The sequence below is a fragment of the Lithobates pipiens genome, unplaced genomic scaffold, assembly GCF_037356315.1.
Source record: "Lithobates pipiens isolate NorthernLeopardFrog02 unplaced genomic scaffold, aLitPip1_a1.2 Scaffold_3, whole genome shotgun sequence".
In the NCBI taxonomy this organism is placed as follows: domain Eukaryota; kingdom Metazoa; phylum Chordata; class Amphibia; order Anura; family Ranidae; genus Lithobates; species Lithobates pipiens.
The window spans coordinates 236,813,282-236,840,639 of record NW_027507790.1 but is presented as its reverse complement, the minus strand read 5'-3'; the positions used below and the strand labels follow the sequence as shown (position 1 = coordinate 236,840,639).

The 27,358-nt window shown below is 43.8% G+C and overlaps 1 protein-coding gene across 1 annotated transcript in view; it reads right to left on the bottom strand.

Annotated features, from left to right (window-relative positions):
* LMAN1 (lectin, mannose binding 1) overlaps positions 1 to 27,358 on the bottom strand; it is a 66,703-nt gene that overhangs the window by 33,485 nt on the left and 5,860 nt on the right. Inside the window, exons 2-7 of the mRNA XM_077462908.1 lie at positions 21,065 to 21,219; positions 17,888 to 17,995; positions 8,913 to 8,974; positions 6,720 to 6,819; positions 6,488 to 6,611; positions 5,565 to 5,623 (exon numbers count right to left, since the gene is read on the bottom strand). Of these exons, the coding sequence (XP_077319034.1) occupies positions 5,565 to 5,623; positions 6,488 to 6,611; positions 6,720 to 6,819; positions 8,913 to 8,974; positions 17,888 to 17,995; positions 21,065 to 21,219 (608 nt within the window). The remainder of the gene's footprint in view (positions 1 to 5,564; positions 5,624 to 6,487; positions 6,612 to 6,719; positions 6,820 to 8,912; positions 8,975 to 17,887; positions 17,996 to 21,064; positions 21,220 to 27,358) is intronic.

The window sequence follows — 27,358 nt, the reverse complement described above, 5'->3', positions numbered from 1 at the left end:
GGAGTCCAGCAGCAAGCCCAGGTACTTCAGACGTTGGGTCGGTACAATCACTGACTTCTTTAGGTTCAAAAGCCACCCAAATTCTTGCAGGGTCTGCATGGTGATCGCTACATCCTCCTCTAATTCTGAGGTGGAAGATGCCCTCATGAGGAGATCGTCAAGGTATCCCACGATCGCGATCCCACGTTGCCGCAGCAATGCCAAAACTGGAGCCAATACCTTGGTAAAGACTCGGGGGGGGGGGGGCATCAGACCAAAAGGAAGAGCCACAAACTGGTAGTGGGCTTCCCCACTGCAAATTTCAGAAACTTTTAATGCCGAAGGCATATGGGTATGTGGAGGTACACATCCTGGATGTCTAAGGACGCCAGGGAGTGCCCTTCATGGAGTGCAGCGACTACTGAGCAAACTGATTCCATTCTGAACCTCTGCACTTTCACAAGGTGATTGAGGGCTTTTAGGTCCAAGATTGGATGTACCCCTTCCTTCTTGGGAACTACAAACAGATTTGAGTAGAATCCCTGGAAAAGTTTCGACTCCGGATCAGGTACAACCACCCCGCGACTCAGCAGGTCCCTTACTGCCCCCAAGAGCGCCTCCTGGCGAACCAGGGATACGGGTATGCTGGAGGGGAAAAATCTGTTTGGTGGCCAAGAGAGAAACTCTATCTTGTAGAGAGGACCACTGGGCTGCAAACTCCTGAAGGCGACCCCACACCCGAGACATGGGTGGGGGCAAACCTTCATGCGGTAACACTTTTTTTCACAGGCTTGTTGTTCCAGGGACATTTCTGTCCTTCCGTGGTCATCCTGTTGGGTTGGGGACGTTTAGCCAAAGCCGTTTGTGAGCGTAAAAAGAGGCCCCTTGCCTACGGCGTGGCTCCTTAGTCTTCCTGGCCTGTGGGAGTAGGGTACTCTTACCACCGGTGGCATTTTTAATAATGTCATCCAACAAGGCTCTGAAAAGCCGGTCGTCAAGGAAGGGAAGATCCATCCCTCTGGGTGTTCTTAGATGCCTGGTCAGCAGACCAGCATTTTAACCAAATCAGGCGCCTCAGCACCACTGCTGACACTGAAGCCCTGGATAACAGAGGAAGAGTATCCAGGGTCGCATCACAAATGTACTTAAGGCCTTGCACTGCTTGTTCCACGCAGACAGGAGAAGCCTGTTGCTCTCCCAATTCGCGGTGCAACAGTTTTGCCCACTCAGTGTCTGCGACACAAGCGCGGATGCCAGTACTGGTCGCACAGCGGACCCCCCCACCGTAAACAAGGACAAGGAACGAGCCACTGCCTCGGCCTTCCTGTCCATGGGATCCTTAGATGCAGGAGCCCCCTCTACCGGCATCGTAGTTACTTTATTTAACCTGGATACTGGGGAGTCCACAACCGGAGGAGCCGACCACTTCTTCCACTGCCATGGATTTGGGGACCGAAAAGGTCAGTTGCGGGCGACCCCATTCCTTGTAAATGAACTTGTCAAAATAAGTCAGATACGGGAATACCTTAGGTGAACGTGCTGGCTTGCGGGACCCAAAAGGGACCTGCTGGCTCCTGAATCTTCAGGGTATCACGCACAGCTGTGATAAGTTCTCCAACAAGCGCTTTTTCACGCATGGACCCGGATGGGGATCATCCTCACTGTCCGAACGGTCCCGGTCAGTGTCGTCTGACAAGAGAGCAGGGGTCACCAGCCTCAGTGCTCTACCCAGAGGACGGGGGGGCAGGGGCTTTTTTTTGCACCCTTTTGTCCACGTGCCGCCTCACTTCATCTTTGCAACAAACTAATTGAGGACCGCCGTTAGGGTGCCCAGGGGCACTGCGCAGTCCAGGCGACCCGGTTGCAATTGCCTAGATTTCGAGGGAAGAAACACCAGTTTCTGAAGCCATGCTGACCCTACCCTGTCTGCCACCCGAAGGGGACTTAGGACAGTGACAGTCCCACCCTCCTTACTGCTGCTGGCTGAGGGGCTCTTTCCCGCAGGACTCACCACCCTGAGGGGTTCTGCGCTATCCAGCAGGTAGTGCCTGTAGTCTCTGCTGGCTCCCAGGTGCAAAGGAAATGGTACTGTCAGTGGAAGCAGCTGCAAATGGCGCTGAAACCGCTCTGAAGTGTGCTCAGGCTTCAAGAAAATGGCCACCCAGCGTCCACCCCAAGGACATAAAACACAGGGAAAATGGCTGTCAGAGCACATGCTGCCACTAGAGAACACTGAAAAACATGTTAAGGCTTCAAGAAAATGGTCGGTGTCCTGTATAGGGACAATCACAAGGAAAATGGCAGCCGAAGCCTAGGAGAACATGCTTTCCCTTGCCCACACCTAAGATGGCCGCCAAATGCCAGAGCCATAAGGGACAGAGAAACAATGGCGGCGAGTACAGCACTGCACAGGACACCAGCATAGCCTCACAGACACCTTCCAGGGACATGAAAAAACAGGACCCAGGACTCAGCCAGCACCATCCCCCCCCGCCCCCAGATGAGAGCCCCTGCACAGACACACACCGCTCAGCAGCATCCCCCCAGGGAGGGGGAAAGGGAGAGAAGAGAGGGAGGTGAGGGACCCCTGAATCGGCCTCCCAGGGAATGCCCAGCTGCTCAGCCCCACCGAGGCAGGGAGAGCTGTACTTACCGGTCCTGCACAGCTGGGAGACATTCCGTCACAGACCCACTCACTGATCAGTACAGGCTGCCTGTTGGCCCGGCACACTGTGACGCAGACATCAGTAGCCCGGTCATATATGTGTGCCCCGGAGCATAAAAGCTCACCGACCACCTCTGGAGCTGAGGTTTTGTCGTGGCCTGCCTAGCGCGGGGCTGCGGCCTGCCCATGCTCGATGGCTAGACTGGGGAGACTACAAAGATAAGGGCATCCAGCCTGTCACCCAGCCAGCTGTTGATATCAGATCACAGGATCAATCACCTTGCGCAAAAAGTCAGGCTTCTGCAGAAAAAAAAAAAAGCATGGACCAATGGGCCCGCAGGGTTCATAGGTCTTTCTCCTTCACTAGGCAAATTAAAACTGATGACTGCATGGCAGGCTGGAGGGTTGTTGCCCAAGGGACCGCCCCCTGGGCGGAACTGAAAAGTTCTGAGCGTTACATAACAAGTAATGCCTAGTATTCTCCTTGTGGTGGGAATAACAACCCAATGGCTAATAGAGGAGCTGTGTAGGTCGGTAAATATAAGAGAAATGGTCGATAATGGAGCCGAAAATTGGGCGGGGCTCCACCCCCCGGCCCTGGTGCCACCCATCACGGGGGTGTCCTACAGCGCAGAAGACAGAGGAGAGCCCCCACCTGGTTGATTACAGCGCCGGGAACATACCAGCTTTCATTTCAATAGCTGTGTGTTCCCCGCCGCGTGCTGTCACATACAGCCCCTCCCCCTCGTCCAGGAAACTGACAGACAGATCACTGTCCCAGGATTGTCTGTCAAAGTGATCCATCTGTCAATTTCCTGGACAAGGGGGAGGGGCTGTATGTGACAGCACACGGCGGGGAACACACAGCTATTGAAATTAAAGCGGTTATGTTCACGGCGCTATAATCAACCAGGCGGTGGCGGCAGCTCTCCTCTCTCGTCCCTTGCACGGGCTGGCTGCAGTGGGGACACGGGCTGGTGGCACTGATCTCCTGTACCGTGTCCCCCAGTCTCTGACCATCTCCTGTACCGTGTCCCCCCAGTCTCTGACCATCTGCTGTACCGTGTTCCCCCAGTCTCTGACCATCTGCTGTACCGTGTTCCCCCAGTCTCTGACCATCTGCTGTACCGTGTCCCCCCAGTCTCTGACCATCTGCTGTACCGTGTCCCCCCAGTCTCTGACCATCTCCTGTACCGTGTCCCCCCAGTCTCTGACCATCTCCTGTACCGTGTCCCCCCAGTCTTTGACCATCTCCTGTACCGTGTCCCCCCAGTCTTTGACCATCTCCTGTACCGTGTCCCCCCAGTCTCTGACCATCTCCTGTACCGTGTCCCCCCAGTCTCTGACCAGCTCCTGTACCGTGTCCCCCCAGTCTCTGACCATCTTCTGTACCGTGTCCCCCAGTCTCTGACCATCTCCTGTACCGTGTCCCCCAGTCTCTGACCATCTCCTGTACCGTGTCCCCCAGTCTCTAACCATCTCCTGTATAAAAAAAAATTTTATAAATGTGTTTTGGTCATTTTCGGTATCGCTTTTCAGCCTGGTGTATTTTTCATTTTTGGTTTCGGCACCAAAAAACCCATTCGGTGCACCCCTAGTAATTACGAGAGGTATGTTCCTTATGCACATACCCCCAATAAGTGTACATCTAGTCAAAAGGTTTTTTGTTTTGTTTTTTGATAGAGTGGGGAAGGTTTTTTTTTACCATTATTCTGGACTTAAATCTCCAACAGCAAACACAGATGGAAACTTTTTTTTTTTTTTTTAGGAAAACAACACAACTCACTACTGAACATGCAGATGGAAGACCATTTAGGATCAGCTGGAGTGATATGGCGGCAAATTTTCCAACTTCATAAGGGCCAGTTCGCTGCCTGGTCCCAACATTAAAATGGAAGTAAACCCTTCCAAACAACTTTGACCTACAGGTAAGCCTAGATTAAGGCTTACCTGTAGGTCCAAGTAATATCTCCTAAACCTATATGGTTTAGGAGATATTTGCCCGAAAATGGGCACCGCTGTCTACGGCGCATGCGCCGTAGACAGCGGCGCGCAGGCGCACTAAATGCGGCAAGGCCAAGAATGGATTTGCCTAATTTGTCGACTCCCGTGCGCATGCGCGGGAGTGACGTCATCGCGGCTCCGCCGAATGGCAGCGTCGGAGCTCCGAGACGCGACTCCCGTGCGCATGCGCGGGAGTGACGTCATCGCGGCTTCTCCGCTGTCATTCGTCGGAGCTGCGAGAGACGCCACAACCAAGATGGATGCGGCGGACTACAGGTGACAGCGGCGACTTCGCTGGCTCCTGTGTCAGGTAAGTGACACATAATGAGCTACTATGCGATGCATAGTAGTCCATTATGCTTTACCTTTGCAGGGAAAAAAAGAGGAAGTAAACCCATCAGGGTTTACTTCCTCTTTAAAGTGCAGGCAGTTTTTACTTCTGCTATGACTAGGGGCAGAATGGGCACCTTTATTATTACTAAAGCATATGTAAAAACCCAAACACTAAGATTTCATAGACGTAAACATGTCACTGTAATTTCAAAACATTTTCAAGCTTTTTAAACACCATCAGATAAAGATCCATGTGCAGACACGACCTGTTACGGGGTGACAACACTTTGTACTTATCACCCAACTGTGCTTTTGCATAGTCACCCTGCACATGCTCAACCAAAGGACATACCAACAGTACACACTTCCAGATAAATATGATGCAAAATATATATATATATATACACACACACTTATATATATATATATATATATATATATATATATACACATACATACATACATACATACACACACATACATACATACATACATACACACATACACACACACACACACACACTTTTATTTTTTGAAAAAGAAATATGCCATACCAATATTTTTGAAAAAATAAAATACTCACTGCATCTTTGCTAGGTTCCGTTAATTGGAAAGTTAGAAAAGACAGTGCATCGTGATCATCTAAAAGAAAAAAAGGGATTTTTATTTAATGTTTTTTACGCAGGATGAATATAAACCTTAAAACAATAATGCTAACCAGAATGTCAACACTACATATGTAGGTTCAATTAGAAATGCTTTTCCCTTCTGTAAGGCATCCAACAGGGCAGAAGGTGTATAACGATATATCTCCTTCATTGGCATTCAAGTCCCGTTAGTCCTTGCATGGAATAAGGGTTATGGACACTCCCAGACGAAACAACCACAACTCCTGCCAGGGAAAAAATTAGGGGCTGTTGGGAAGTGGCAGTTGGTCAAGTACATTGCATCAGAGGCCTCTATTGAATAGATCATGGGTATTGAATTAAAGAGTACTTTTGTTGCCAATGTATATTGCAAGAACAAACTTTATTGCAGATTCCTACTGGTTTCTGCTCTGAAGGTATAGCTTTTTGTTAGACAATGTCCTGTGCACAGTGATTCTGAATGCACGTGATTAATTTGCTTTAATCAGCTGATGTCCTAATAAATTGCAGCGCCTGCATCCCTTTAGGTGGTGATTAAACATTAGGCAGTATCTCACTTAAAAACTAAATTTTTGTTGCAGAGGATGCCTAAAACCTGACTTGTATCTTAGTGCAGTTCTTCACCCAAGCGGGACATGACATTTTTGGAGTCGTTCTGTACATCAACGGTGCAGAAAACACCTCCAGGCTGCCACATTGCATTGAGCTTTCACAGAAAAAAAAAAAAAAAAAAAGGTGCTTATTAATTACAGTATAGCTTGTGTATGTTTTTTTTTTGTTTGAGGGAAATATATACACACACACACACACACATATATACACACACGTATGTTTTTTAAAGGACAGATATATGACCAACCTGCCAGGCCTCCAGTAGCTGCAGATATCCCAAAGAAGCCTTGCAGGGGCAGGACCATATTGTCCACTTTGGCACAGAACTCATAGTCGTCCTTGTCGGGTGTAAAGCCGTTGTTAATCATTACCTACATGAACAGCGTGGAAAGAAAGTGTTCAAGGAAAAGAAAGATAGAGAGGTTTTTTTTTTTTTTATTTATAGCATAAGCCACGTATACCATAGTAGGGATACTCACTGTTAAAGTCTTCTTGTAGTAGATGATCTTTGCTCGAACTGGATACGGTTTGTTTCGGAAATCTCGCTGACAAGAGGACAGTGCTTGAGAAGCTCCATCACTGCAAATACACACAACTACTGTTACTGCCATTTCTGTTAGTAAGAAATGTAAGTAAAGTAAAAATTGAAGTTTCCACATGCAGTATACCTTGCTGCCCCTCTGAAAAGGGGTCTGTGGTGGATTGGTTTTCAGAGGTGTTTGACAAGCAGTGAGGACATGATATGTTGCCTCCTCAGTGCTTATTTTAACCCAATAAGGCCTGCACAGTCTTGAATAGGTCACGCTCAGTGGCAGTATTGCCATGTGAATACGACAGGGGCTATATTCATTTTGCCTTGCCCACAAAGCAAAGTATCATGTTAATGGCCTGCTCCACCCGCAAGAATTGCTTAGAAAGAAGTCCCCTGCCCTTTGTTATAAGAAGAATCACACCGAACAGCATGGTGCTGCAGCACCATGTAGTTTTGCGTGAACAAAAACATGGTTGTTCTGTGTGGAAGTGGCAATAAAAATGAAAGGCCCCCTGCACACAAGCTAAAGAGCAGTGCGTTTCGACTGCGGGTGGGGAACACGTGCATAATCATGCACGTTCCTGACCCGCAGTCAAAACGCACTGCTCTTTAGCACACGTTCAGGGGGACCGTCATTTTTATTGGCACCTCCATGCATCTGCGTCCATGTGTTTTGTTCACGCAAAACCACTTTGGGCTGCATCACATATGTGAACCTAGACTTAGTGATCACCACCATACAGGTGGTGGCCAACCAAGCATTCTGCAACCTTAAACACTGAAAGCAGGATTCCAGTCAGAAACAAGACAGGAAAAAAAAAAAAAAAAAAACACATTAAAATGATAAAATCGGCCTTCTTTGCAATGTTCACCTTTATTCCAGAGACTTCCCCCCACGGTACTTTTTTTTTCTGCCACTAGATGTCCTTGATCTTAAGTCCAGCATTATTCAACCCACTACCTCCCTCTGAGCCCAGGTCCTCCTAGACTCACACGTCTGATTGGACAGTGAAAGGAGAAGCAGCATAGTGATAAGTTCTGAAACTCCGCTCATCCCGCCTATCGGCATGCTTTTAGTCAGTAATAAACCGATTGGCTCCTTGTGCTGCTCCTCTCACACTCCAGTCCGGCTACACATTGATAGCTGTTGATCCTGCCAGAAATCCAGTGCCCTTGAAAACCCCGGTGCACTGAACTGAAATCTCAATGTCATCAGCCTTCCCAGGTCTTTTTTGTAAGCTAAAGCACACCTCCCCCAATGTCATGTAGGTAGAGAGGGGGAGGTATTTGTAGTCCAAATCAGGAGCGCGCATAGGAAACGTAGACCTGTAGGCTGCAATATTTTACATCTCTGTTCATGGGTTTAAATATCGCCTTAATGGACCACAAAATTATCAAACAACATCATTTGTAGTAGGAAAAAAAAAAAAAAAGTAAATCTTACTTGCTTATCTTTGGCAGGTAAAATGGATGTGTTCAAGTTGCCCATTTAGCTGCTATTCTCCGTCTGCTCTTTGGGCTCCGTTCACATGGAGCGATTAACTCTGTTCCACGTTGCAAAACTGACTTTTACTGGCACAGAGATGTACAGGTGCTCCATTGGGACACTCGGCTGCATGTATATGGCAAACTGTTTCTCTATAGTTGAAGGTAATTAGGTGTTCTGGGACACCTGGTTTCACTCTGCCCCTGGAGTTTACTTAAGTTCCCCATGTGTAAGCTCCAAGGGCAGGACAAAATGCATTGGGCACATTGCCTGGCAGATGGTCCAGACTGAGACGGCCATTTACCACCATACATTGGGTTTTGACTTGATGTGTGGCTCCCAGGACACCTAGTTACCTTCTTGAACTATCGCCTGGAGCATAGACCAGCTCCCTTCCCAGCCAGCACTCACAGTGGTGGATACAGAACTTCATTCCCATGCAGCCTGAGCAGCTCACACATACACATCCTCGGTTGGCTGTTTCTCTATATGGCACATGGGTGCGATTCCCTGAGTGCACACCGGGTGAGTTGCATACTAGTGCTGGTAAAAGACGGCCATTCAGGAGGCACAGAATTAACTGCCCCATTAAAACAGCAATGACAAGTGGAGAAAAAAAATTAAAATAAAAAATAAACACCCAGACACACTTACTTCTGATGGTCATACAGGAGCTTTCCATTATTTCCCACAACCAAAATCACCGGATTGTTTTTCTAAAATAAAAAATAAAGTACAGAAAATACTTGATATTTTCTTGGATAGTGTATGTAGTTAGCACACAAAAGGGTCCTTAAAGCAAATTGCATGTAATCTTTTCATTACAATGTAAAAAAAAAAAAAAAAAAAAAAAAACGCTTAAAATTAAAACACTTTACTGCAAAAATCAGTTGAATTTACCAGGATACATATCACATTTCATATTACAGTGCCCCCCCCCCCCCTTTTTTTTAATTTTTTTTTTAAAGTCATGTGACAGTGGCACCAACATGCAGCACTGAAGATGTGGAACTGTGTCAGTAGTTTAATTTCATGTTTTCCAATTTATTTCTTTTTTTGGGGGTGGGGGTGTTGAGAGGAAGTGGAGTGGACAGTGTCAGCGTTTTTTAAAATTATTTTTACTTTTAAATATTAACATTTTTTTTTTTTCAACTCTGTTGGGCTTTGGTGAGATATCAGGGGTCTAAACAGTCCCCCAACATCTCTCCCCTTTGTGACAGGGAAAAGGGACTGGAGGACAGATTCCCCAATCCCTTTCTCAGCTGCACTGAAGATGATGAATGGACACATTTTACGATGCTCAGTTATGAAAGGACAGAGCCAATGATCGCTGACTACTCATTCTGAAAAGGAAGGAGCAGGTAAATGACATTCCAAATTGTTGCCCTGCAATTTTCTCACACATATCTATCGATCCTGCCAACAAAGTTCATCTCATGTAGCTTCTTGTGATGGGGCAACTTTGTTACTGCACTGCTGCTGAATTCAAAGCAGCATCATCACTCTCCTGTTGCAGCCAATTGTCAATCAGCCTCAGGCCATGCCTAGTACTGCCTGCTGCTTTCTGGACTGGCAGCACGGCCTGTTGCTGAATCCCTCCCACTGTGATCTGCGGCGTCTGGGAGGGGGGGCATGCGAGACACAAATGAAGGAGGATTTATCTCAGTTATGGAAGGCAAACAATTTTATTGGGGAGTCTACTGTCGGTCTTTAGTGAGCAGAGAGCTGGTGACTCACTGCTCTGCTCCTCCAGCTCTTACCAGTGTGCCAGGCTGTGGTGGGGGCGGGAGGCTGAGCCAGCTGCTGGTCCAGGCATCTGGGCGGATCGCAACATTAAAGTTAGGACCTCTCCAAAGCCTGGATTGGCTGAATATGGGTCAAAAGAGAGCAGCAGGAAGTTCACGCCTATGATCTCCAGAAGACAAATAAAAATTAAAAAAAAAAAACCCATTGACCCTACTTCTCCTTTAAATGAAACCAAGAACAAGGAAGTCTGCAAGATTTTACATCTGCTAAAGAAAAGGCCCCCAGGCTGAGCTGGTAAAAGTCTATCAAAGTGGAACTATACTGCATCTTTAATCCAGCAATATAAACATCCCTGGAACTTTCCGCTTGCACTTCCAGGTCTCGATCTCTGGCCCGAGAGAACGCCACAACCACGCATGCGTGGGAGTTCTGTCAGATTCGGTATTGCCGAATCTGTGCAGTGAGCTGTGCTTGCGCAGCTTACTGTACAAAGGTGGACAGGTAGATTAAGTAGCTTTAATGCAGAAGAGAAAGCACGTCTCTTCTGCATTAAAAAAACCTGCCTGTCCACCCATTTTCATTTCTTAGTTCCACTTTAAGTAAATACTGACGGCTTGACACAAGTGACAACCTGGGTATATGAATACCAACTGGTTTCATTAACGTGGAGCTAAAGTCTGCAATACTTCCCTCATCTTCATTGCCGTTTGTCATCTTCTTCCCAGCTTGTTCTGGGTGCTGGTCTTGTAGGTCGCCTTGCTTGGCTGGTGCATGATGACATAACTCACACAGGAGCGCATGCACAGGAGTTCAGTCACACTGACATGTGCAGCCAAGGGTACAGTAAAAAAAAAAAAAAAGACTGCAAGTAGGCAAGTTTATTTTTTTCAACAAAAATACACTTCCTGTACAAAAATATAGCATCCCAGTAAGGGGATTGAGAATATCTCCACGTCACGGGGGATGTAGCCACAAGCCTTTCTGCCCTCTCAGACTGAGGATATTCATAAACAAGCCTGCAATTTTTTTTGTCTTTATTAACATTTTTGTTTCACTTTACAGCAGTGATGGCGAACCTATGACACGCGTGTCAGTGCTGACACGCGTAGCCATTTGGGGTGACACGCACAGGATTTCATGCGATTCATCCTCGGCTCCTGCACGGCCGCCGAGGATGAAAGAATCTGTGCTGGAGGAACGCGGGGGGGGGGGGGGGGGGGGCGGGACGTGTGATCTCCCCCGCCCACACTCACTGTATCGCCGCCGCCCCTTTCTGAGCGCAGGGGCTGCTGGTAAGGCGTGCGTGCCGTGCGCACACACGTCATCAGCGCGGCGAGGGAGGACCCGCAGGAGAGGAGCGCGGGAACAGTGCGCGCCTCTCTCCAGTCAGGCCAGCACAGAGAGTCTACTCCTGGGACTGTCAGTTACGACCGCACCACAGCAGGGAACAGCGGAGTGCCAACGGGAACTGTGAGCGTCATTAGCAGCAACTATTGGGGTGCCATGGACTTGCCCACAATAACAGAGATAAGTGAGGGGGAGGTTGTGTTAGCTTGTTAGGCTAGTTAACCCCTAATTGGCTATCTATAATTCTATCTGCTGTCACTGGCCCACTGATGGAGCACCCAAAAAATAAAAAACAAAGGTTAAGTAAAGGGAGTGGTAGTAGCAGTGGCCGACCCTTTCAAGAGACATGGAGCGAGATGTATGGCATTATAGAAAAAAAATGGCAGATCATTTTGCGTTCTATGTACTGAAACGGTAGTAAGCAGAACGTGGAATATAAATAGACATTTTGAAACTAATCATTCCCAGCTCTTGGAAAAAAGTGAGGATGATAGGAGGGAATACATTTCCAGGAAGCTACACCTTTATAAGAGCCAATCTAACTCCATCCTTAAATTTATAAAAGGCTCTACAAATTTAAACTCTGCAAGTTTGAGCATTGCTCACTCCATAGCTCAGCATGCAAAAGCGCTTAATGAGGGAGAATTTATTAAAGAAACTCTCCTAAGATGTGCGCCAGTTCTATTTCACGATATGCAGAATAAAGATGCAATTATTAAGAGAATATCTGAGTTACCACTCAGTAGAAATATCATAAAAGACCGAATAATGAGACTGAACACAAACGTACAACAGCAATTAAAGAGAGACATAAGGAATTGTAAATATTTTTCCATCTCTCTTGATGAAACTACTGATGTCACATCGCATGCTCAGTTGGCCATTATTGGTCGATATTCTGATGGTCACACAATGAGAGAAGAGTTGATAAAGTTAGTATCAGTGCCAACAAGTACATCAGGAAGCGAAATAAGTAAGGTTGTTATGCAAACATTCTGCGACCTAAGCATTGATATATCTAAAGTTGTGTCAGTGACGACAGATGGTGCCCCAAACATGGTGGGGAAAAACGTTGGATTTGTGAAATTGTTTACAGAAGCTATTGGACATGCGATTGTGCCTTTTCATTGTATTATCCATCAGGAGGCTTTATGTGCCAAGGCAGGATTCACTGACTTAAATGACTTAATGTCAGTTCTAACAAAAATAGTTAATTTAATAGCTGCTCGCCCCCTTCACAAGCGAGAATTTTCAGCACTTTTACAGGAGGTTGATTCCACCTACAGTGGACTGCTAATGTACAATAATGTAAGATGGTTGAGCCGAGGCAAGGTTCTTGAGCGCTTTGTGGAGTGCTTTGAAGAAATTAAGGTATTTCTTGAAGAGAAGGATCTGGGAAACTTTCCTCAGCTCAATGATGATAAGTGGGTCAACACCCTGATGTTTTTTACAGATCTCTCTGTTCATGTTAATGAACTGAACTTAAAGTTACAAGGTTTTGGCAAAAGTATTGATGTTATGTTTGGATACATAAAAGCTTTTGAAAGTAAAGTAAAAATTTTCAAGCGAGATGTAGAAACTAAAACGTATAAGTATTTTCCTCGAGTACAAAAGCATTTTGAGAAGGCCAGTGCAGCTGTACGAAATGAAGTGGAACTCTTGCATATGAAGTACCAGCATGTTTTAGACTCGTTACTTGACCAGTTTACTGATAGATTTAGTCAATTTAGAAGCCTAGAACAGACCATGAAAATAATTAAGTATCCTGATGTAGTAGTCTACAATAGTTTGGAATTAAATGGTTTCCAATGGATGCAAATAGATGATTTGGAGATGCAGCTTGCAGAATTTCAAGACAGCATCTGGGCTCAGGTGTTTGTTGACTTGAGGTCAAAGCTTGAGAATCTGGAAAGGGGCCGCTTGGAGAATAAAGATGAGTGCCACTACGAACAGGAAATTTGGAGTGCCTGGAACAGACTACCAGACACTTTTAGCACCCTGACAAATATAGCAACAGCTTTACTCACAATTTTTCCTTCTACGTACTTTTGTGAGACCTTATTCTCAGCATTAAATAATATCAAAACCAACAAAAGAAACAGATTGACAGATGAGGTTAGTAGCGCTTTCTTGGGCCTGAAGTGTACAAAATACCAACCTTCAATTGAAGATTTAGCCAATGAAATTCAGCAACAAAAAAGTCACTAATAGGCAGGTTAGTTAAAGAATTCGCCCTCCCCCTCACTTATCTCAGTTCACGGCAGGGCTGTGGAGTCTGCTGCTTCCAGCTCCACGTCCTCATCAACATGCCGCTCCGGCCCGTCCCCGCTATGAATATTCATAATCATCGCCCTCGCATCACTAGGAATATTCATAGCAGGGGCGGGCTGGAGCGGCATGTTGATGAGGACGTGGAGCTGGAAGCAGCCGACTCCACAGCCCTGGTTCACGGCACCCCAAACAAGTTCAATAATATCAAGGGCAACATACGAAATTGACTGATGAACAAAGAAGTTACTAAGCAGGTATGTTAAATAATTTGTTTTTGGTTTATTAAATACAATTATATATTGCAATTATACATTTTTGTAGTTTAAACTATAAATTGCGCAAAAATTATGTTTTTTTGTCGAAGTGATACACCACGCGAGTTATGCTCGATTTTTTGCCGATTTTTGACACACCACGCCAAAAAGGTTGCCCATCACTGCTTTACAGCATGTTCCATTTGTATATATATTCCATGGCCACTTTATTAGAAACACCTGTTCAATTGCTTGGCAACACATATTGCTAATCAGCCAATCACGTGGCAGCAACTCAATGCATTTAGGCATCTAGACGTGGTGAAGACGACTTGCTGAGGTTCAAAGGGAGCATCAGAATGGGGATAAAAATGGGAATTAGGTGACTTTGAACGTGGCATGGTTGTTGGTGCCAGACGGGCTGGTCTGAGCATTTGAAAAACTGCTGATTTACTGTGATTTTCACACATAATCTCTTGGGCTTACAGACAATGGTCCGAAAAAGAGAAAATATCCAGTGAGTGGCAGTTGTGTGGAGCCAAATGCCTTGTTGATGTCAGAGGAGAATTGGTAGACTGGTTTGAGATGATAGAAAGGCAACAGTAAGTCAAATAACCACTTGTTACAACCAAGGTATGCAGAATACTATCTCTGAAAGCACAATACATCGAACCTTGAAGCAGATGGGCTACAGCAGCAGCAGACCACACCGGGTGCCACTCCTGTCAGCTAAGAACAGGAAACTGAGGCTAAAATTCGCACAGGCTCACCAAAATTGGACAATAGAAGATTGGAAAAATGTTGCTTGGTCTGAGGAGTTGATTTTTCTTTGACATTCAGATGGTAGGGTCAGAATTTGGTGTAAACAACATGAAAGCATGGATCCATCCTGCCTTGTATCAACGGTTCAGGCTTATAATGGTGGTGTAATGGCGTGGGGGGGATATTTTCTCTGCACACTTTGGACCTCTTAGTACCAATTTATCATCGTTTAAACACCACGACCTACCTGAGTATTGTTGCTGACCATGTCCATCCCTTTATGACTACAGTGTCCCCATCTTCTGATGGATCCTTCCAGCAGGATAATGCACCATGTCACAAAGCTCCAATCATCTCACCACTGGACAATGAGGTCACTGGACTCCAATGGCCTCCACACTCACCACATCTCATCCAATAGAGCACCTTTGGGATATGGAGATTATTCAAAGGACTTTATTATTAGGCAGTGTATGAAGGGAAGATCCCAGACTAGTTTAAACCTCTTTATGATTGTGGTGGTTTTATGCCGGTGAACGAGTTTTAAATTACAGGTCTTAAAACTTTAAAGCTGTTTCAACCTGCCCCTCCGATGGTTTATTGGCCTCCATTCAACAAATATGTTTTACAAACACAACAGCCGTGTGAGCAGCACTCAGAGAGGGATTACCAGAACATTTCCACCTTATAAGTATCTAAATGCCAGTTTGTGTATTTTGCATCATTCAGTTTCTCCCTAGCAGGCCTATTAAAAGGAACCTGTTGGAATTAGAGCATAGCGCAGTTCCTGACTTGGTTTTTAAACAGGCAGGTTACAGGAATGACGTCCTGTGGTTGGCTTAAAGCAGGTAGACACTGTCTGGGTCACATTTAGAGCTCCTCCATCTTTCAAAGCCAGATCTGCAATGTTGGGTCCAAATTCCCTTCCTTATAGGTTCCTCGTCTAGCAAAATTGAATTAGAACGATTTAGAGATAAAAGGAGATACTACACCACCACTGATCACCATCTACAGATGATGTCCCATGCTTTGGGATATTGATGCAGTTCTGTATCCTTCCGACCACATCTCTTACACGGTTTCTTAGAGAAGCACTCCCAGGTAGTGACCCGCCTCGCTTCTTCACCCACCTTATATGTCCCCATCTACGCTCTCTCCCCTCTCTATCCTTAACCTAATCCCTTTCCCTTTACAGCCAGTTAGCTTCTATATCTCCTTCAGATTTGTCTTCATATGAAAGTTAAAATGTGTCTTTTTTGGACCGAGCTGGATTAAATTTCTGTACAGTTATTGTTAGCTGCGGTCCCATGGATCGTCCTTCTTAAACCATACTGACACTAATGCTGCACTCCTTACGAACCTGAATATCTTCTCACTATTATCTGCCAGGTGAATGGAAATAGCTACTTTGGCATTTCAGCAATTGTACCTTTTCAAGCTTGTCATGGCTTTTGAAAAAAGATTGCATCAGACGTTCTTACATACCTGAATTTCATGCTCAATAACTGCATTGTGTGAAAAACTGTCTACAGATTTTCACATTTTAAATTTTTTTAAATCCCTTCAATTTTGCTACATACACTGCAGTAATTATGAAAAGACTATTGCAGATGCTTAACAGCCTTTGCTCTGGATAAGCCAACTGCTCATTAGGAAGGTCTGCCTTAACCAGTCTCAGCACTAAGCATGAATGGGCAGAAAATAACAAATTCTCCTTCCTGGGTAAAAATGGAGCAATCAGATTCCGATTCTCTAAGCAGAATTTTCAATTCTTCGGCGAGTCTGAATGGGGAAGGAAGGCGTTTACCATAGATTGACGTTCCAGGGATTGGTGAGGGCATCGTGACCCATTACATGATTTCTGGGTTGAAGAGGATGAATCGTTCCATCTTGATCAAGGCAAACAGGCCCATTTGCAGAAAGTGAAAACTTTTGGATATAGGGATCAGTTTGCTCCCTGTAGTTGACATCTCAAAAAAATCTGCCAGACAACTGTGGGGACCCTTCAAATGGATTGCAAGAGAAGGAACTGAGATTTTGTTCTGCCCCCAAAAAAACATTACTTCTGCTACTGACTGCAGAGAAGGACTTCTCATGTCACGTGTCTTCTGATATAAGTCACCATTGTCTGGTAGGGCCAATAGGTGATGATCTGTGAAGAAGAAATCGTTCAAAGCTCTCCACACTGTAGTGAACTCTTCCAATTGAACAGCTGCCTGGTCTTTTCCAGGGTCCAATGACCTTCTAGGCATTATGTTTTTTACATGGGTGCTCCATTCGTGAGTATTCGCGCCCATGGTTTTTCTTCGAGACATGGGGAAGACTCAAAAAGGAGGCCTAGTGGTAGGTGTGAATGGATTCTACACCAGAGACTGCACACTATGTGGAAGTCTTACCAAAGAGTCTAATGAATGAGAGCAGTTCCATGTGAGAAAGGCTTGAAGGGATCCCTGATAATACCAAGCCCGCCACTCCACCAGGACACAAGATGTCATGGGTCCCAGTGCGAACATCAATCTGATTGGCACTGGTTATTTTTTTATCAAGTCTCCCTGGCAGTAAAATCTGCTGAACCGGGGCTCAGAATTCTCTTCAAAAGGGAACCTGTACTTAAGGGTATTTTAGAAGAAAAGCTTCCTTTCATGGGTCTGCCCATTCTCTTGAAATATAATCTGTTAAGTCTGCCCGCCATCTGAACACAATAGCACAGCAGGAGTGAATCCCCCATGCACTTCAAATGTGTATAAGGGGAAATTGGATAATTTTTTTTCATTCAACCCGACTGTAAGGACATGTTTGCTGTCCCAGTGGGTGGAAACTTCTGTCTCTCATATGCTGTCCTGGAAGAAGACTAGGGAGGAAAAAAAAAAAAAGTTGTACATAACCAGCAGTGCTTCTGTGAAATGGCTTCATTTTACACATTCTGAAAAATGTAATTCCAATAATATACAGCTCATGTGCTTTGAATGTGGAAACAGTATGTGGAGGTATGCGGTGCTATTCAAAGCTCTTGATGTCTATTGACTTTAATCTGCGAGTCTGTATAAAATATTTTAAGCCATAACACAGTGTGTGATATTTAAGTGAAAGCAAAGAACTGTATCCGATTTCATACAACCCGTCTTGTAGGGATAAAGAAGATAATTTGGTTTAATGCAATTTTCAGCAGTTAAGTAAACAAGCTTTGTCCTTTGTGTAATCTGTAACACAGTATGACTATAACAAAGTGCAAGAGCAAAGCAAACAAACCTTTCCATCATTGTCAAAGGAATCAAAGAAAATCCCCACACCGTTCCACGCGTTAGCTGCCCCGTACACCTCGCCATCCAGACCCTGCTCCGCTGTGTACCATATAGCCTGCGCACACACACAACAAAAAAATAAATAAAAGAAAAAAACCACACACTAAGACAACATGTTACAGGAAGAACACACACTGCATATAGCAAAGATTCATAAACATTTCGTCAGCTGGAGGGCTAAACTTATGGCAAATTATTCACTAGGCAGGATCACTGCTGTAAGATATATGGTATGGAACATTGCTTGATAGAAGGTTCTCTTGTCTGGCAGCATGGCAGGGGTGACAACTCAAATTACCTATAGTTAAAGACATTTAAACCGTGTAAAAAAAAAAAAATCTGGCACTTTAGCGATTATTTCTGATATTTCAGGTGCACTTAGTAAGAAGTTTTTGTTGTTCCATACGTGTACCGGTCTGCGGCCCGTTGATAGCCAGGCCACATGGGAGGTGAGCGGCAACCGCTATTGAAGCTCACTTCCTGCTGTGCCACTTAGCCTGTGTCCCCTCTCCCGGGTCTCTTGCCACCAGACGATGTCATCAGAAGGGCAGGAGGTGTAATGTAAAAGGGGCACGGTGACATAATGGGGACTGCACTGGAAAGGGACACTTTAATCATTACAGTGCAGTCCCCTATACATTAAATGTAAAGGAAAATGCATGAAAAAAGTGTCACTCCAATGTAGAGGAGGACAAGGATGTGAAGTGGAACATGGCTGTAAAGGGGGGTTGTGATGTGAAGGGGGGGGGGGGGGGGGTGAAGACAGACTACCCTGGTCCCCAGAATAATTGGCTGCCACGAAATCCATCCCTGGTGTCAAAAAGGTTGTCGTCAGCAGACTGCCTCCATAGAAGTCATTGGGGGAATCGATTGCACAGACACAGCCAGGTAAAGAAGCTTTTGTCTGGAGGCTCTGAAGCTTTACATGGGCCACCTTCCTGACCGGGCCACTTTTTGCTATTCAGCACCGCGCAGATGGACCTGACCACAGGGACCCCCCCCCCAACCTGGTGCTGCAGCCCACACCGTGCATTATACACCCAGCCGCCGCCCCCCCAGCGATAAGGCCCCCATCGCGCACCATACACCTAAACTAACCCCCCCCCCCCCCCGGCTCACTCACCCTGAGGTGGCGGGCTTCCCCTACTTCACAGATTTAAAGTAAAAACGGCAAGTAACCCACAAAAAAAAAACTGAAAAAAGGGAACCCTTTAGGAAAAAGAAAAACTATATCAGGACATAGCCACCACTTAGTCTAGCCATATATACCGCAAGAGTGGGTCTGCCAACCAGTTACCAGACCAATGGAAAAAAACAAATGTTTCGGTGTGCACTCCTGGAGGGTCTGGAAACGCAAAACAACTGAGGGTCAGAGGAAAGGGCGGGGCCTTTTAAATTGTGTCCGATTTGTATTTCCTGTAGAGGGTGGAGCCAACCATCTCTCAAGTAGCTGTACTGGAAGATGGAGGAAATAAGAGTTTACATTATATTTAGGGCACATTGGTGCCATGCAAAGTTTTTGCAACTCATCAGACCTTGACAGCCTGAGTGGGGAACCTTAAAGTGGTTGTAAACCCTTACAAACCACTTTGACCTACAGGTAAGCCTAGATTAAGGCTTACCTGTAGGTCCAAGCAATATCTCCTAAACCTATATGGTTTAGGAGTTATTTGCCAGAAAACGGGCACCGCTGTCTATGGCGCATGCGTGCACAGGCGCACTGAGCGCGGCATTTCCAAGAATGGAGCTGCCGCGCGTGTCGACTCCCGTGCGCATGCGCGGGAGTGACGTCATCGCGGCTTCGCCGAATGACAGCGGCGGAGCTGCGAGACACCACCAGCAAGATGGATGCGGCGGACTACAGGGGACAGCGGCGACTTCGCTGGCTCCTGTGTCAGGTAAGTGACACATAATGGGCTACTATGCGATGCATAGTAGTCCATTATGCTTTGCCTTTGCAGGGAATGAAAGAGGAAGTAAACCCATCAGGGTTTACTTCGTCTTTAAGTAGATGTAAATCTGAATCATGAAATTTGACATAGGCACATTTATCTGCAGTGCTCATCTCTCTCCAAAGCCCTAATTCCCGTGTGTTTCTGCTGCTCCTGTTCTGTTATCAGCATAATTTCTGACAAGTTCTCAGAGATAAAACCAGCCTGAAATTTATGTTGGGTTTGGTGCTATAAATAAACAGATTACCAGAGAGCTGGTCTATTCACAGCACAGCTCTGCACATTCCTTCCTTTGTCTATGTGAAGTGGGGGTTTGTGCCTTTCCTCCAATCAGCTGTCACACAGCGTATGCCAAGATTACACTCCAGCTGCTGAACAGGAAGAGAACATTTCTAACACAATGTGCACTTTCTAAAGAATATAGCAAGATGAAGACAACAGATATACATGTAAAACTTATATAGGGAGATTTGTTTCATCCCTGTGTATCATCTGAGGCTGTTCACTTCACTGGGTATATGTGAGGGTTTACACTTTAAAGCATATCATAGGTCATATGCAAAAAAAAAAAAAAAAAAAAAAACGGAATTAAAGGAGAAGCCCACCCTAACACTAAAATATCTACATCTACGATCTAACACTAACCTATACAATCCTTTAAAGAAGAAAACATATACCTTTTTTTTAAGCCGATCAGACCCGATCCCACGCTGAGCGGTCAGCTGCGGCTTCGCTGTGGAGGATGGTGCAGAGGACAACACTGACAACGGAAGCCCCATAGTAAGTCTATGGGTGACGTCACTTCCCATTCATTTCACAGCCATTGTTGGCTGTGTCCTCTGCAGAGCTTCCGCCGCTGGAGAATTGGCTTCAAAAACAGTATGTATACCGATTTCTTCTTTATAGTGCTAGATAGGTTAGGCTTATATATCGTGGATGTCTCAAGATGTAGCAATTTTAGTGTTAGGGTGGACTTTCCCTTTAAAGATATTTTGCAAGGTAAAAGAACTGACATTCACTTCAAGCTTGTATTTAGCTGTGTGGCTGGAATGTTATTTATGCTTTAATGCCCTAAAAACTCATAAAACGTTACTTGCATTTTCAAACATTGTTGATAGAAAAAAAATGTTTTTAATTTAAAAAAGAGACCCAGGTAAAAGGCAGGCACCTACCAGCCCATCAGCGCCTATTCTTCCACGTCCTGTTACCCGGAAAGTCACTTCCACCTCCCAGTTCTCAAAGCTCGATGCGGTTTTCGTCCAAACAGATCCTTTTTGGCTCTTTAGGGATGGGGTAATTCTGATCTGATCAGCGCTGGGAATGGCATCTAGAAAGACAACAGCAGGCTTGGTTACCATTGTAGAGGAATATGAGTTATGACAAGTCAAATACAATGCACTAAAAACACAGGAAAGTCTTTTGGTGCCAATTTGTTACAAGGCAGACAACTAAAAGAGAGGAAAGAAAAAAAGGAGGAGGAGAGGTGCTGGCAAAAGTGACAGATCAGTATTTTTTACATTTCTACTAAAATTAAAAGGCAATACCTAATAGGTTGCTTTCAGCAATAATTTTCTCGTTTTTATCACTAGTTTACATGGAATTCACCCCAGCTTCAGGATTGGACAAATCTGACAGTTTCAGATTTCTGGTCCCCCACAGAGCTCTGTGGTTGTCCCTGCTGACCACTATGTCATCAGTGGACTGAATCACTGAGCACAACCGTGGAGTAGGAAATCTACACTTCTGGAAGTGTTAGATTCTGCGGGATCTCTGTTACAGCCGGGCAGGCACTGGAGGAGGTAGGTATTTATATAAATTACCAGAGGACCCTTATTTTAGCTGTAATACTTTAGCCACACGGTCGCTTTAAGGGTCAGCTCACACCACAGTACGTTTTTTTTCTGCATCAAAAACACATGGAAAGTAGGTTAAAGGATTTCCAATGGCATAGTTCACACCAGTGCTTTCTAGAAAAAAAAAAAAAAAAAAAAAAAAAAAAAAGTTGAACTGCATTTTTTCCTGCACTAAAATGCTGTAAAAAGCATCAAAAACACACTAGAACACACGTCCTTGCTTAAAAAAAAAAAAAAAAAAATGAATTAAAAAAAATTAAAAGGGGGGAAAAAAAAGGCACTGTACCAAAAAACGCACTGGAACGCATCAAGAATGCATACAAAAAACACGCACGCAGAAAAAACATCTGGAGAGCATCCGGACTGCATTTCTATGGTGTGAACCGGCCCTAAGGTAAAGCTGGCGAATGTTAACCACTTGCCAATCAGGCTTTTTCTGGCACTGTTTACAAGTTTAATCAGTATTTTTTGCTAGAAAATTACTAAGAAACCCCAAACATTATACTTTTTTTTTTTTTTTTTAGCAGAGACCCTAAGGAATAAAATGACAATCGTTGCATTTTTTTATGCCACGTTATTTGCGCAGTCCATTTTTTCAAATGTAATTTTTATGAAAAAAAAATAAATAAAAAATAAAGATACATTTTAACCCTTTCGCTGCCAGGCCCTGTGCTCCATTTTGTACACTCAGGTGGGCAGACATTTTTGCAATTTTTCCTTTGCAGCTTTCAAAGTTTTTAAAAGACCCAACAAACCATATATTTTGTGAAAGCACATGACCAGTAGAGGGGGGGGGGGGGGGGGAAGGTGGTGCCACTGATTTCTAAGGTCCCACAATATTTGCGCAAATGTTTATCAAAACAATATTTTTGCAAAAAATCCACTAAATTCATGATTAGCAGATAAATGCACAGCAAATTTTACAAAATTCCTACTAAATATAAAAGCTTAACCTGTATTGAGTTAATAACAAATATTTGTAATTTTTACATTGCGCCTTTTTACAAAATGGAGAACATGGAATGTACGCAAAAATGTAAACATACAAATTTTCATTTTTCCCTTACAGCCTTCAGAATTTGTGAAAGACCCCCAAAACTATATATTTTCTGAAAGCATATGACCTCTAGAATAAAAAGGTGCTTCTGATTTTTTTTTTTAGACCCTGCAGTATTTGTGCAAATTTTTATCAAATCAATATATTCACAAAAAAAAGAAAAATAAATAATAATACACTAAAACTATTAGTAGCATATAAAAACACAGCTAATTTTACAAAATTCCTGCTAAATCCCTACTAAATATAAAAGCTTAACCTGTATGCACTTAATAAATAAATATTTGTACATTTTAAATTGTTCCTTTTGCAAAGTGGTGAAAATTGAACGTACCCAAAAATTTCTCCAAAAAATCTGGAGGTTTTCGTTTTTCCCTTACAGCCTTCAGAATTGGTAAAAAAGACCCCCAAACCATACGGCCAGTAGAACTGAAAGAAGGTGCTACAGATTTTTAAAGGCAGCGCGATATTTGACAAGTGTTTATCAAAAGAAAATTTTTGCTAAAAATACACTAAAATCATTAATAGTGCACATAAACACAAATTTAAAACTTACAAAATTCCTGCTAAATTGCTACTAAAGCATCATCACGTGGCATACTAAAGTGTATGCCCAAGGAGGGGGCCATGTTTACCTGCACAGGGATGAATAAGTGTTCCATGCATCCCTGTACAGGCAGTCCCTTTTATATCAATTGGGAGGCAACGGCTGCACAGGCATAGCTGCTGTTCCCTATCTGACATCCGTGTGGGTACATGACTCCGAACGTTGGCAGTGTGAGCTCAGGGACATGCATGCGGACCTACATGGATTGGGGGAAACTGCTCTGTTTGTGCAGGTGCTACATCCCAAATGACATCAATGGGACTGCCTGCACAGAGATGCACGGAACACCTATGCATCCCTGTAAAGGTACGCTGTGTATGCCCTGTGTGAACAAGGCCTTAGGCCCCTTCCACACAAGCACACCGATCGGGTCTGCCTTTTCGTTTTTCACACGGCCCAATTGGACCAACCATTGTTCTCTCTAGAGACTGATGTAAAATGGACACGTGTGTTTATACCTGCCTACATCTGATCCAGTCCGCTAAAAACAGAAGCATGGGGATTCCATTCCCCATCCAACACCTTTACCCTCAGCTTTCTTAGCAAGGCAGTGGTCATATTGGAGGTGTGTTTGGGGGTCATTATGTTGGAATATTGCCCTGCAGCCCAGTCTCCACAGGGAGAGGATCATGCTCTGCTTCAGTATGCCACAGTACATGTTGGCATTCATGGTTCCCTCCATGAACTGTAGTTCCCCAGTGCCGGCAATACTCATGCAGCCCCAGACCATGACACTCCCACCACCATGCTTGACTGTAGGCAAGACACACTTGTCTTCGTATGCCTCACCTGGTTGCCCCCACACACGCTTGACAGCATCTGAACCAAATAAGTTTATCTTGGTCTCATCAGACCACAGGACATGGTTCCAGAACTCCATATTCTTAGTCTGCTTGTCTTCAGCAAACTGTTTCCAGGCTTACTTGTGCATCATCTTTAGAAGAGGCTTCCTTCTGGGATGACAGCCATGCATACCAAATTTGATGCAGTGTGCAGCATATGGTCTGATCACTGATAGGCTGACCCCCACCCTCTGCAGAAATGTTGTCAAAACTCATACATCCATTTCCCAAAGACAACCTCTGGATATGATGCCGAGCATGTCCGAGCAACTTCTTTGGTCCATCATGGCAAGGCCTGTTCTGAGTGGAACCTGTCCTGTTATTGGCCACCGTGCTGCAGCTCAGTTTCAGGCAACGTTTTGAACGTCTTTACAGGTTACCTGTTTAGCGTTACAGAGGAGGTCTAGTGCTAGAATTATTTCTCTCACTCAATACGGCACATGTGTGGTGCGAACACGGTTTACTTGCGTATGTGCTTGATTCATGGAGGAATAGGGGCACTTTCAATTTTATTTACTGTTTATTTTTATCCCTTTTATTTCTATTACAAGGAATGTAAACATTCCTTGTAATAGAAATAAGGATGACAGGTCCTCTTTACGAAGCTATCTGGGGTCGAAGAGACCCCAAATGTCTTAATTTTTTTTGATCTATTGCTTTTAAAAAATGTTATTTTTTTGATCTTTTGCTTAAAATAAATAAAATTACTTCCAGCCTGGACGTGACATCACGATGTCAGCCCAGTCCTTCAAGGCTATAGAGGCAATCAAAGAGGATCTACTCTCTGATCACCTATGGGAACAGTCGGCTGCACCCCTGGATCATTTTTTGAGCAAACCACTGTAAACGGTAAGCCCAAGAAACACCGGAACACTTCCCATTGCTTCGGAAAGCATTCCATCATGAGCCGCTCGGACCACTTTCATGTGAAAGCCAGCCATTAGCTGCAAAAAAAAAAAAAAATATACATATATATATATATATATATATATATATATATATAATAATAATAATAATAATAATAATAATATAGGGTTATGGTCGATATCTTCAGCCATAATCCCGGTAAACCACTTGCAAACTGCAACGTATATATACGTATTGAGGTTGGCAAGTGGTTAAACGCAATAAGCCAGACATTAAAAAAACAAAAAGATAAAACAAATTAAAAGTACCCTTTCTTTAAATTTTACTGAGCACCCTTGTAGTTCTAGAATTCGTTCTAGGGACAGACAGCTCATGAAGAAGAAAAAAATAAAATAAAGTGCTTCTCTTCTGGTACCTGTTCTTAACCCTCCATGTTGTCAGTTTTACGAAGTCAGGTCTCCTTTAAGACGGTCTAACTTTTATTGCCAGGTCCTCTCTGCCAAGCAAATGATGCAATTACATCTTCAGCATGAATAAAACAATGATCTGATGAATCATTATAAACCGGTTATATTTAAATGTGTATACATAATGAAAGCTATCCAGTCTGGCAATACAGGTAATGTCTTGGTTTACTTTGAAAAGCACACAACCCTTCTTAATAATGTTGTATAAAGAGACAAATGTCTACAAAGTGCAGTAACACAATATCACTGCTGTCCTGCCACTGAGAGGAATTGCATGGTATAAATTATTGCACTTCTCTTGTTGTAATATTAAACTCAGTGCAATAACTATTAAAGTCATTATTGAATTTAAAGTGTGGTTGTCTATTTATAACCACTCAACCTCTGGAAAATTTACCCCGTTTATGACCAGGCCATTGCGTTGCTATGCTCCACCGCATTACTTTAACTGACAATTCCACAATTATGCAATATTGTAATTTTTTTCCCAACAAGTAGAGCTTTCTTTTGGTGGTATTCGATCACCTCTGCATCTTTTTTTTTTTTTGCGGTATAAACAAAAAAACAAAAAAAAAAAAAAAAAGACAAAATTTTGGAGAAAAAAAACAAAACGGTATTTTTTTTTTTTACTTTCTGCTATAAAACATATCAAATTAAAAAAACGTTAAAAAATGAAATGTCTTCATAAACGTAGGCCAATTCTTATTTTCCCAATAAGCGTAGATTGGTTTGCGCAAAAGTAACAAAAAAACTTGCTGGCCTTTCCATAAAATGCATAGATGTGAATTACATCTATAGCAAACCATGTTAAATGGACTGTAGTGCATTTCTGCAAAACTGAAAAAGCACTTAAAAATGCAAAGGTGTGAACCAGGCCTAACTGGCACTATGTAAAAATATACACCGTCACTGCACTAATGACACTGGATGGGAAGGGGTTAAACATCTAGGGCGATCAAAGGGTTAAACGTATGCCTAATGTGTGTACTGTGTGGTGCTTTTACTAAAGGGATGTGCTGGATTTTATTCCCTGCTTTGCAGGTAAAGAAAACCCATCACATCCCAGCTGTCAGGTCAGAGCTCTGCATTGTTTAACTACTTGAGACCCGGTCCTATTTTTCAAACCTGTTTACAAGTTAAAATAATTTTTTTTTTTGCTTGAAAATTTGCTTAGAACCGCCAAACATTTTTATTTCAGGCAACCTAGAGAATAAAATTGCGGGCCTTGAAATACTTTTATGTCTCACTGTATTTGCTCTGCAGTCTTACAAATGCAATTTTTTTTTAAACACACTTTTTTAATAAAAAAAAAAAAAAAAAAAAAACCCACAGTAAAGTTAGCCCAATTTTTTTAATTGTAAAAGATAATACGCCGAGTAAATCGATACCCAACAAGTTATGCTTCAATATTGTGCCCGCTTGTCAAATGGCGACAAACTTTGACACTTTAAAATCTCCATAGGCGACGTTTAAAAATGTTTACAGGTTACCAGTTTTGAGTTACAGAGGAGGTCTAGTGTTAGAATTATTGCGGCGATACCTCATGTGTCTGGTTTGAACACCATATACATATGCGGGCGCTAATAACTTATGTGTTCACTTCTGCGCACGAGCACCGCGGGACAGGGTGCTTTAAAAAAAAAAATTCTCATTTATTTTACATTTTATTTTTACACTGTCCTCTTTTGATCACTTTTCTTCCTATTACAAGGAATTTAAACAATAATAAGCTGGGGTGCCGACATTACCGACTCCCTGAACAGGTAAGTGGCC